This window comes from Pygocentrus nattereri, chromosome 30 (assembly GCF_015220715.1).
Source record: "Pygocentrus nattereri isolate fPygNat1 chromosome 30, fPygNat1.pri, whole genome shotgun sequence".
Taxonomy (NCBI): Eukaryota; Metazoa; Chordata; class Actinopteri; order Characiformes; family Serrasalmidae; genus Pygocentrus; species Pygocentrus nattereri.
In genome coordinates, this window is record NC_051240.1 from 5,792,867 (window position 1) to 5,804,651 (window position 11,785).

The 11,785-nt window shown below is 41.5% G+C and overlaps 1 protein-coding gene across 1 annotated transcript; it reads left to right on the forward strand.

Moving 5' to 3' along the window:
* Positions 1-3,727: 3,727 nt before the first annotated feature.
* LOC108424804 (neuronal pentraxin-1) lies at positions 3,728-11,066 on the forward strand. The gene is made up of 5 exons (XM_017693047.2): positions 3,728-4,787; positions 5,480-5,687; positions 7,046-7,290; positions 8,391-8,570; positions 10,543-11,066. Exons 1-5 carry the CDS (start codon positions 4,368-4,370, stop codon positions 10,762-10,764), a joined length of 1,275 nt encoding a protein of 424 aa, XP_017548536.1. The 5' UTR covers positions 3,728-4,367; the 3' UTR covers positions 10,765-11,066.
* The last annotated feature ends 719 nt before the right edge of the window (positions 11,067-11,785 follow it).

An 11,785-nucleotide genomic window follows, 5' to 3' on the forward strand; every position in this document is an offset into this window, starting at 1 on the left:
TTATCTTGAGGGCATTGACTGGGAATGGCTACATTGGCTAACTCCTTATTAATGGCATCATCGATTTTTCATCTAATGGATGAGATTGATACTTCTGGAGGAAGACTGCATGTCACTGGTTCAGGGATTGATAGTAGATACAAGAGAGTGCATCTGCCTTAGTCTTTCTAGAGCCTGGTCTATAGGTAATGCTAAAATGAAAATGGAGAAGAACAGGGACCACTGGGCTTGTGTGGCATTCAAACGTTTAGCATTACGTAGATATTCTAAATTCTTATGGCCTGTCAGCACCACAAAAGGATGATTCACTCCCTCTAGCCAATGGCGCCATTCCTCTAAAGCTAGTTTTACTGTGAGTAGCTCTCTATCTTCTATTCCATAATTACGTTTGGCGGGAGATCATTTATGAGAATAAAAAGGTACCGGATGAAGTTTCAGAGGATTCCCTGTGACAACACTGCGCCTATCCCTGTCTCAGAGGCAACTACCTCTACTGTAAAGGGTTCGGATGGTTTGAGGATGGGGGCAGCTGGGAAGGCTTCTTCTTCTATTTCTGAAAAGAGTTCTCTGCCTGTTCTGTCCACTTAAGCTTAAGAGTAGGGACGTAAGAGGGGCTGCTATAGTACTAAAATTATGAATAAATTGTCAGTAGAAATCAGCAAAGCCTAAAAACCTCTGTAACTCTTTCACTGAGGAAGGAGTGGGCCAATGTAGTACTGCATCTACCTTGTGATCATCCATAATGACTCCTTGCGCACTGATGACATACCCTACAAAGGAAACCCCCTTCAAAAACAACTTGTTATCTAACAACCTTCTCAAAACCGAACGAACATATTGTACATGGGTAGCCTTATCAGGAGAATATATACCAGGATATCGTCTAAATAGTCGATTACATACTTCCCCAACATATCTCTTAAGACCTCATTGCTGAATGCCTGAAAAACTGAGGGGGCGATAGAGAGTCCGAAGGGCATGAATAAATATTCATAGTGCCCCCTAGTGGTCAAAAACGCAGTCTTCCATTCATCCCCTTCACTTATTCTAATTAAGATATAGGCACTTCTGAGATCTAATTTAGTGAAACAGATTCAGACGCTCGCAGATGTGAAAAGCAAACGAGGCTTTACTGATAGAATCACAGTCCAGTGTCGTTGTCATAAAACAGGCTGGGGTCCGTTCGAGAAGGCAGAAGAAATACAAAATGACATTCATACCACCAGACGAACAGTCCGAAAAGGCAAAGCCAAAAATGTAGTCAAAATACAGGCAGAAGTCAAAAGTCCAAAATCAGCAACCAGGCAAACAATCTGAAGGGCAGGTCAAAAAGGGCAAAGTCGAAGAACAAAGGCAAAGGTCATACATGAGAAACATAATTTAGAATAAATGTTCAGTAGTTTGCAGAATGGACACAATACCTCGCACTTTCCTAGTCTAAAGCCTGGGCTTATATACTAAGCTATGTAAGTCATATGATCTACAACACAGGTTTCAAACATTAGTATTTGGGAGAACAAGAACACTGATAGGTACATATAGTCATTTGAGGAGTCAGGTAACCTCCAGGAGAGTTCTGGGAGGTTGAGTCCAGGTGAGTATCATTGTTAGTTGGCTGCGTGGAAGTCATGTCATCTTCCAGAGGGTTCTGGGAGATCAAGTCTGAATCAGTTTTTCTTACTCACCACACTTTAATCTCTTTTTAAAAACACATCTTTAGGGAACCAAAAGTGGTTCTTCTATGGCTAAAAAAAACAGTTGTGGCACCTTTTCAAAAGAATGTACACACTTAACAAAAAGGGTTCTACATAGTGCCCAAAATGGTTCTTCGGCTTAACGGTGGAACCCTTTTGGGTGCTCCTTAGAACTTTTTAAAGAAAAAAGATTTCTCCATTACGAAAAAAGGTCTTAATTCAGCAGCTGCTGTATGACTTTACATTCACTCTCAAAAAAGATCAAGGGTTCTTTAGCAAAGACGATGGTTCTTTAGGGACAATGAACAACCAAAGAACCCTTTGTATGCCTAAATGATTCTTTGCATTGTGAAATGGTTCTTCAGATGGACTGAGAATGTGTTGTAAATGGCTCTCATTCTAGCACCAAAAAGGGTTCTGCTATGTCACGCTTGTAACAACAGAAGAGAACTGATCTTGTATCCTTGCACTCCAAAAAGTTGGTTCTTTAAGGGTTCTTTAGTAAAGATAATAGCTCAGTGTAGAGCCATGAACACTCAAAGAATCATTTGCATGCTTAAATGGTTCTTTGCATGGTGAGATGGTTCTCCAGATGGACTGAGAACAATTTGTAAATGGTTCTATTCATTTCTATCCATTCATTTCCTTTCTAGCGCCAAAAAGGGTTCTGCTATGGTGATGATGTCACACTTATAACAAAACAAGAGATATGACTGCGTATCCTTACACTTTAAAAAAGATGGTACTTAAGGGTTCTTTCATAAAGACAGTTCTACATAGGAGCATGAACCCTCAAAGAACTGTTTGTGTGCTTGAATGGTTCTCTGCATGATGACATTCTTCAGGTTGATGGAGAATGTGTTGAAATGTGGTTTTTTATAGGAACGTTTTGAAAATGGTTCTACATAGCACGAAAAGGGTTCTTCTACTGTTACAAGAATCCTTTTTTGGTGATATAGATCGAACCATATCCAACACATTCTCGGGCCATCTGGAGAACAATCTCACCATGCAGAGAACCATTTAAGCATGCAAGCGGTTCTTTGAGTGATCATGGTTCTATATAGAACTACTAGAGAACCCTTGAAGAACCATGTTTTTTAAGAGTGCTGCTGAATGTTCTGCTGAAATCACTCAGTGGCTCGTTTCTCAACTGTGAATGTGCGCTTTAAAGATCTGAGGTGAAGCAGAACTAACCGAACGGATCGCTTATTGTCGTTTAACCGTCTCGCGGCGCTCTATCACAGTGTTTATAGCGCGCACGCGGCCAGCCGCACGATGCGTGACAGTGCGCGAGGAGGGCTCGCTCATGTCGAGAAAGTGAGCTGTGGGGGTTTTTCTTTCCTGCCGAGTAAAACGCCTCGTGCTCTGCAGCGATCCAAACCCGGGGGGACCGGAGGAGTGGCGAGCGTTAAGGTGGCGCCGAGGAGATGCGATGAGCGTGAGAAAACCACCAGCGCGCGCATTCTTACGCAATTATTTCATAGCATCTCCAGCCGTTCAAATGGGAATAAATCAGTGAAGCCGCTGCGCGTGCACTGCACCGCATTGAAATGAATGGCGAGTTTTGATGCTGGTGTCATAGAATGGCACGTGCTCACTGTTTGAAATCGAAAAAAAGCGAAATAATAAAAAAAACCCAAAACAAAACAAAACATGAGTTTTGGAAAATCAAAGTGTCTACTGGGCTGACCGGAAGCTTTCTAGCACCGCTGGACGACAAAAAGCGAAAAAGAAGAGGTGACCTAATGCATTTTCACTCAATAAAGTCGTGCCACCTTAAGTGAGAGGAGTGACAGGATTAGGGAGAGAGAGAGAGAGAGAGAGAGAGAGAGAGAGAGAAAGAGAAAGAAAGAGAGAGAGAGAGAGAAAGAGAGGGAGGGAGAGAGAGAGAGGAGAGAAAGAGAGAGGAAGGGAGAGAGAGAGAGAGAGAGAGAGAGAGAGAGAGAGAGAGAGAGAGAGAGAGAGAGAAAGAGAGCCCTCCTCCCCGTAGTGCTGCGGTGGAGCTGCGCCCTATTTAAGCCCCTTACGCGCCGAGAAGACACGCGCAGTTTTTAGCGGACAGCTTTGCAGCTGAAGCAGGTCCAGTGTAGAGAACAGAGCTTTAGAGGGACTTTACGGAGCTGGGCTGCTGGGAAAGGGACCAACGCAGAGTTTTAGTGGAGCAGCTACGTGTTATTGAGCCGCGGTGCTGAAATAGCCCGAGAGTTGAAGACAGGACGGTTTAAGTCTTGAGCTTTGGTGCTGAAAGAGTGGTGGACAGCTCTGCTGCTGAACCAGAAGACAAGGCAGCTTTAGAGGAGTTTGTAGCGCAGAAAGTGATCTTCGTTAGTGCTCCGTGGTTCTGAAACAGGTTAAGGACACTTTAAATGGGCATCTGCCGTACTGAAATAGATCCCTGTCATCGTAGACTCGGTTTCAGTGCTGAAATAGACGTAGCGTAGCTGTTGCAGACCAGTTTTAACGCGCGTTGGGCGGACAGCTCCATGGTGCTGAACCCAGTTCAGCCGCACTTTTGCCGGACAGCTCCGTGGTGCTGAAACAAACGCTCTATCTCAGTGAAGAGAGGCTCAATCTCTTTAGTGGACAGCTCCGTGTTTCTGAAACGAGCCCGCAGCTCTAGCGCGTTCTTTCTCTCACCCAACACAAAGACAGCAAAGCAGACCCACCACAATGGAGAGGATCTCTTGGACACTTTTCCTACTGTCCCTCATTCTCCTGGAGGTCTCCATGCAAGATTTTGGGCAGACGCAGTTCATCTGCACCTCGGTGCCGAAGGACATGGACCTGTGCGCCGCCGCCATGCAGAACAGCGGACCGGCTGAGGACCTGAAGACCACCGTGATGCAGCTGAGGGAGACAGTGCTGCAGCAGAAAGAGACCATCATGAACCAGAAGGAAACCATCCGAGAGCTGACGAGCAAACTGAACCGGTGCGAGGGCCAGAGTGCTCCAGAGCCTGGGACCGGAGGAGGGAGGAGGAAAGAGCAGGGCAAGAACACCATGGGGGACGTTTCGCGAGGCGCAAGTGACACTTTGGCTCAACTGGGGCAGACTTTGGCTACACTGAAACAAAGGCTGGAGAACTTGGAGGTAGGCACTGAAGAGTAATGATGACAGCATTCAGTAAAGACACAAAAAAACTGAATGGATTTGGTTTAAACTTATAATTGACATAATTAGAAATTTGTGACTTTCAGTTTACTTAGTTTTAGCCATAGTTCTGTTGATGCGATATGCTTGTGGAAAAGAGAGGCAGACAATCAATGCAAACTCAATGCACCTTTTTTCAAAGCTGAAAAACACACTATTGTACACCTACAGTTCACTTTCCAGTCAGAATGCTCTGTGGTCCAAGACCCACAGGGCTGGTTTCCCAGACCCATATGAAGCTTAAGCCTAGACTAAACTGATATTTTCAATGGAGATTTACCATTGACATTGCAATTTAGTCCAAGATTAACCTTAATCAAGTGGACAAAAGGTTCAAATTAGTCCACTAGTATCATTCAACCCTAATGAAACCCCATGAAAGGGCCAGTTGTGCATGTCTCACATATTTTCTTAGCCACTTAATTGCTGATGTAAGTTATTTTAATGAATCAAGAGCAATCAATGTGAATCTTTGACAAGGTCAGACTATTCCAGCTAAAGATCACTGCGCAAATATTTAGTAACAGGACATAAACACTCTATGTAACACTCTGAAGTAATCTGAGCCTCAGATTTGCTTAATGTTCTCTGATCATCATTATCATCAACATTTTTTACCTCCCGGTCCGCAGCAATACAGCCGGAGTAACGGCACAGCGCAGGCGAACAGCCTGAAGGATCTGCTGCAGAACAAAATCGACGACATGGAGAAGCAGGTGCTGTCCCGCGTCAACACACTGGAGGGGGGCAAACCGGGCCAGAGAAACGATACGGATCAGAGGAACAAAGTGGAGTCCACGCTCACCTCTCTACACCACCGCATCACTGATCTGGAGAAAGGTAGGCTCTTTAAATCAGAGGCTCTTCTAGGGTTCCTTAGACAGAGGTTTTATATGGAACCATGATCATTTCAGTGTTTAAACGATTCTTTGCATGGTTAAATGTTTATTTAAAGAAACTTTTCTAAAAAATGCTTCGATTTGCAGCAGCAGGTGTTCCACTTTCGTTACAAGTCATGCTTTTTTAGTACAATAAAAACAATTTTTTTCTATGCTTGTAAAACTATGAGCACTCTTAGGAGCTCTTTAGTGAATATAAGAGGAAACAACTGCATAAACACTTGAGACTTTAGTGCACAACGCATAACAATGCATGAAAAATACATGTTTATTTCTGAATGCATCTTACTCATTTTAATCTACATATGCTTAAACCAATTGTTATGTAAGATGCTCTGGTAGATCTTATAAAAGAGATATTTGCTTAATTTTGGTTAAATGATGCTTTACAAATGCATCAAACCTAGTCAATCATACAGAAAAGGTAATGCTATGAGCAGAAAACTAAGGAGTAAAAATGCACAAAACATGGCCTGTCAACAATGAGAGATCATACATGTTGTATCATGTATAGCCCAAATTTTAAAGACATGTTAAAGTGAAGTGTATACAGTCCGTGTGGGTTGGGTTCGCTTGTGGAGCATGTGTGGCTGTCGCAGCGGACGGGCGAGTCTGGGGAGGGGAAGCTGCATTAGTTTGCATATCCTATATCAGCTCAGAACTACAGCCATGAGAGAGAGAGAGAGAGAGAGACAGAGAGGGATAGCATTGGAGGGAAAGAAAGGAGGGGGTAGAGAGATAGCATTGGTGGGAAAGAAAGGAGGGAAGAGAGAGAGAGATAGGGAAAGAAAGGAGGGGCGAGAGAGAGATGGCATTGGTGGGAAAGAAAGGAGGGGAGAGAGAGAGATAGCATTGGTGGGAAAGAAAGGAGGGGAGAGAGAGAGATAGCATTGGTGGGAAAGAAAGGAGGGGAGAGAGAGATAGCATTGGTGGGAAAGAAAGGAGGGGAGAGAGAGAGATAGCATTGGTGGGAAAGAAAGGAGGGGAGAGAGAGAGATAGCATTGGTGGGAAAGAAAGGAGGGGAGAGAGAGATAGGACAAGAGTATGGGAGAGAGATCGAGAGAGAGAGAGACAGAGAGAGAGAAAGCAAGAGTATGGAAGAGAGAGAGAGAGAGCAAGAGTATGGGAGGAGAGAGAGACGGAGAGAGAGAGATACCATGGAAGGGAAAGAAAGGAGGGGAGAGAGATGGAGAGCACAAAGATCTGAACATTATTATTATTATTATTATTATTATTAGTAGTAGTAGTAGTAGTAGTATTTTAATATTATTATTTGTGTTGTTTTCTTATTTCTGCAGGACCTAAAGGTAACAAACTGTTGGACAAGTTCCAGCTGACCTTTCCTTTACGGACGAACTACATGTATGCTAAAGTGAAGCGGAGCTTGCCGGAAATGTACGCCTTCACGCTCTGCCTGTGGATCAAATCTAATGCCTCCCCAGGGGTGGGCACGCCCTTCTCCTACGCCGTCCCGGGACAGGCTAATGAGCTGGTGTTGATAGAGTGGGGGAACAACCCCATGGAGATCCTCATCAATGACAAGGTAAAAAAAACATTAACACATTATAGCTGGAGCATTTTGCTTTGGTTTGTGTTTGATGTTAAATCTCGAATGTCCAGAGAACAGATGGAGTCATAATCACATTCCCTCATTCAGGAAAAGAGGAAATGACTAGCTTTTTATTGATCTTTTCAGTTTAAATAATTTATTCAAAGCTCCCAGCAAAAATATGGAGTGCCAAATTTAAAGATCTATTCAAAAATGAGTCTGCACTTTTGGTTTAAGGTGCAGAATTAAAATGTATTGCATGTACATAAACACTCATCACTCCTCTGAGTTAATAAACAATTGTGTTGATTTTAAGATGACAAGTTTTAAGCCATCACAACTAACATTGCAAAAACATAGAGCTTAAGTTAATCATTCAGTAATTAATCTTAAGGCTTATTATTCAATATCCACTAATCAGAATCTACTATGAATGATTCGGTGACTACTATGAACTATTCAGTATCCACTATAAATTATTCAGGGTTTACTATAAATTATTCAGTATCCATTATGAATTATTCAGTATCCACTATGAATTTTTCAGTATTTACTATGAATTATTCAGTATTTACTATGAATTATTCAGTATCCACTATGAATTATTCAGTATCCACTATGAACTATTCAGTATCCACTATGAATTATTCAGTATCCACTATGAATTATTCAGTATTTACTATGAATTTTTCAGTATTTACTATGAATTATTCAGTATCCACTATGAATTTTTCAGTATCCACTATGAACTATTCAGTATCCACTATGAATTATTCAGTATCCACTATGAATTTTTCAGTATTTACTATGAATTATTCAGTATCTACTAGGAACTATTCAGTATCCACTATGAATTATTTAGTATCTACTAGGAACTATTCAGTATCCACTATGGATTATTTAGTATCTACTAGGAACTATTCAGTATCCACTATGGATTATTTAGTATCTACTTTAAACGTATTAATTAACCCCTTACAAATTACTCAAAAAAAGAGTATTACTTTCTCAGCAGCTACTATGAAACTAAAGGTTTATACAATGTAATGTAAGTTTACAGAATACAGATGTTTTTCTATGTTGCTCCTCTGCAGGTGGCCAAACTGCCTTTCCTCATCAATGATGGGAAATGGCACCACATGTGCATCACATGGACCACGCGGGATGGAGTGTGGGAGGCGTTTCAGGACGGAGTCCTCCGCGGGAATGGAGAGAACCTAGCTCCATATCACCCCATCAAACCACACGGAGTGCTGGTGTTGGGCCAAGAGCAGGTGAGTCAGAAAGTCAGCTTTTATAAACAATATTACACACAAGAGGTTGAGAGGTTCACACATTTTGCATGCATCTATTGTGCTTAGAGCTCCAGGCCAGGTGGTCAGGAGAGTCAGTGACACCTGCTGAAAATTAGCACCACATAAAGTGTAGAAAAAGAATGGTTCTTTAGACAGTGGTTCCATATAGAACCATGAACAATCAAAGAATTTGCATGCATGGTGAAATGGTTCTTCAGTTTAATGGAGAATTTGTTGTATATGGTCCTATACATAGAACAATTTTCAAAAAGGTTCTATATAGAACCACGTATAATACATTCTCCACCAATCCGAAGAACCATTTTACCATGCAAAGTGCTTTTTAAGCATGCAAATGGTTCTTTGAGTGTTCATAGTTCTGTACAGAACCATTATCTTCACTAAAAACCTTCATACACTCATCTAAGGAAATAGAACCATATCAAAATCATCGCTTGCAGATATTTGATTTTAAAATACACTGTATTAGACAGATGTTTAGACTGAACAAATAATTTAAACTGATATTGGATATCATATCGCACGCTGGAAGAGTTATGTGCTCTGTGATCTAAAACATCTGCATTTTAACTATTTTACTGCATTTCTAAACCTTAAAATAAATGCTAGAGTTCTCTGTAGTGCTATAACAGGAGGAGGGTTGGGCAGATGTGTGTGTGAAAAAATATCAGTGATCAACATTAGACAGCTTCTTTGTTTTTGTTGTTGTTTAGTATGTTTTTGCTATCAGCACCACACTTACATCATTTCCTAAAGGGGAGGGGCCAAAGTTATCTGTCTGTACAAATCAGCTAGTACAACTGATTAGCAGTTACAGCATTTTTATTGCTTAGCAACAAAGGCAGCCTTAGAAGATACAGTTTAAACCTGAAATAAAAAAGGCCATGCAGTGCACCGTTTTCGAGCCTTCAGAAAAAGGATGAAACTCAGTGAATACGTTCTGTTTATTTCAGGGGTGATCTCATGTCCCAGTGACCAAGAGAAAAGACTCTTTGTGAGTGTGGAAAGTATTTGGAAAGAATCCAAGTTCTAAAGGCTTCCAAAGGCTTTCTGTGCTGCTCCTACTACTAATTAGAACTGACTGTATGTAGTTTGCAAACTGAATCCTCTACAAATAGACAAAGTAATGGCTGGTTGTGCACTTCAAACAGAGCAGCTTGGGGATTGATTAGGAAAATAATTTAGACAGACCAGATAATTTAACACCTGGCAGCTGCATTCTGGGCCTATTCCCAGTTTGGGCCACACTCAGGCCAAATTCATTTATTAAGCACTACTAAAAAAAAATCAGCAAATGTTGGCATAACATAATAAGAAATAATAGAAAAACAATAATATTTCCTTCATTTTTGTGGTGTTTATTTGAAAGTGTCAGCTGCCTTATACATCTCTGTGGACCAAGGGAAATGCTTCAAAATTGACATTTACAAACGTTTGTAAACACAACCACAAATTTTTCCTTTGTCCTGAACATGTTCTGCTTCAGATACAGCTCACAAACTTGTTCTGTGCCATAAAAGACTGTCCAAGTGGATGTTTGGTTCCCTAAAGAACCTTTAAATGGATGTTTTTATAGCAGATTATTTAAAGGAAACAAAAGTGTTTCCAAAGAGCTGGTTCAGGCATCTTTACTTTTTAGGACTCTGCAAGGTTTTATCAAGACATCAGCAGGTGGTAAAAGTTGGAGGGACACTCTGGCCAAACTAGGAAAACCCCCTTCTGGTGACATATCTTGAAGGTGGTAGGAGCTTTTGAAAAACCTTGGGGTGTATTTTTTGGAGAAAGGTTGTTTGAAATGTGTTCTTCAAAGCTCCTCCCACCTTCAAGACACATCATCAGAAGGGATGGTTATCCTACCCTGGCTGGCCTGTGCATTTAAACAAACTGCTAAGATGTTAATTTGAAGTTAAGCGTGTTCTTCTTCCATTAGGACACTCTGGGTGGAGGCTTTGATGCCACACAGGCGTTTGTAGGAGAGCTGGCCAATTTCAACATCTGGGACAAGAAGCTGTCATCCTCTGAGATCTACAGCCTGGCCACCTGTAACAGCAGAGCACCATCCGGCAACGTGCTGTCCTGGTCTGAGACCAACATCGACGTGTTCGGTGGAGCCACCAAGTGGACTTTCGAGCCTTGCCGTCAGCCCAACTGAACTGCAGCCTGAAAGAGAAAGAAAAGAAAACAAAACAAACACAAAAAACAAAAAAGGCCATCTGAGACTCCTTGCTTTTGTCTTTCTTGTCTTCATTTTGACGTTAACAACAACACCAATAAAAAAGAGAACAGTCCTTTAATAAGTTACTAAGTTGAATAAGAGTTAAGCAAGGATTTCTATGAATACTTATGAATATTTATGTGCAAAATAAAAAAAAAAAGTCATCGTTCATTGTTGGAAAGCGCAGTGAGACAGTGTTGCTGTTGGTTGCTTTTTTTTGTAAAAAAAACAAAAACAAACAGATTTTTTTTCCTTTCCTGCAATTGCACTCATTCACTTTTTTTCTTTGCGTCCAAAAAGTGGACTTTCGACTCGTCTTGAGAACGAAGCTGCAAATCTCGTGCCTGTTTGGCTTGGATTCCTGGGTTAGGACATTTATTTTTGAAGGCGAGAATCGGACAAATCGGCACAGTCCAAAGAACATCTGAAGGTTGAAGCGTGGTCCGAAGGCCGGTCAGTTCCTCTTCTGTCCACCATCCCGAGTCCTGCAGACGTTTAAGGACGCCATTCAAACGGCCAACGTGTTTAGAGAAAGCCTGAGTGCCTTGGGCTGGAGCGCTGACTCAGCACACGCACTTTTCCATCTGCTTTAGCCATCCTGCCACTTTATCTCTCCGCTTTCACTGGCCACTTCTTGTTTCTGAGTAAATGTGTTAAAAGCGATTTGTTCAGGTCCTGGCAGGTGTTTGTACTCTGTAATAGGAATGTTAACTGTATTGTAACAGCATGAATGACCAAAATGCTGCAACAAACAATGGCATCGTCGACATCCGCTTTTACTATTACTATGGTTCGGGTCGGGTTTTTTCTACTGTATTGTTATATGCTGAAAGCATGGCACCACTGAGAGATGATAAAAGATATAATTTTTGTAATAAAATTGTGATATCTAATGAAAATCTATTTTTTTGCTGTTATTAAGGGGTCAAAAAACATCCTAACTTCATTCAAATATGTG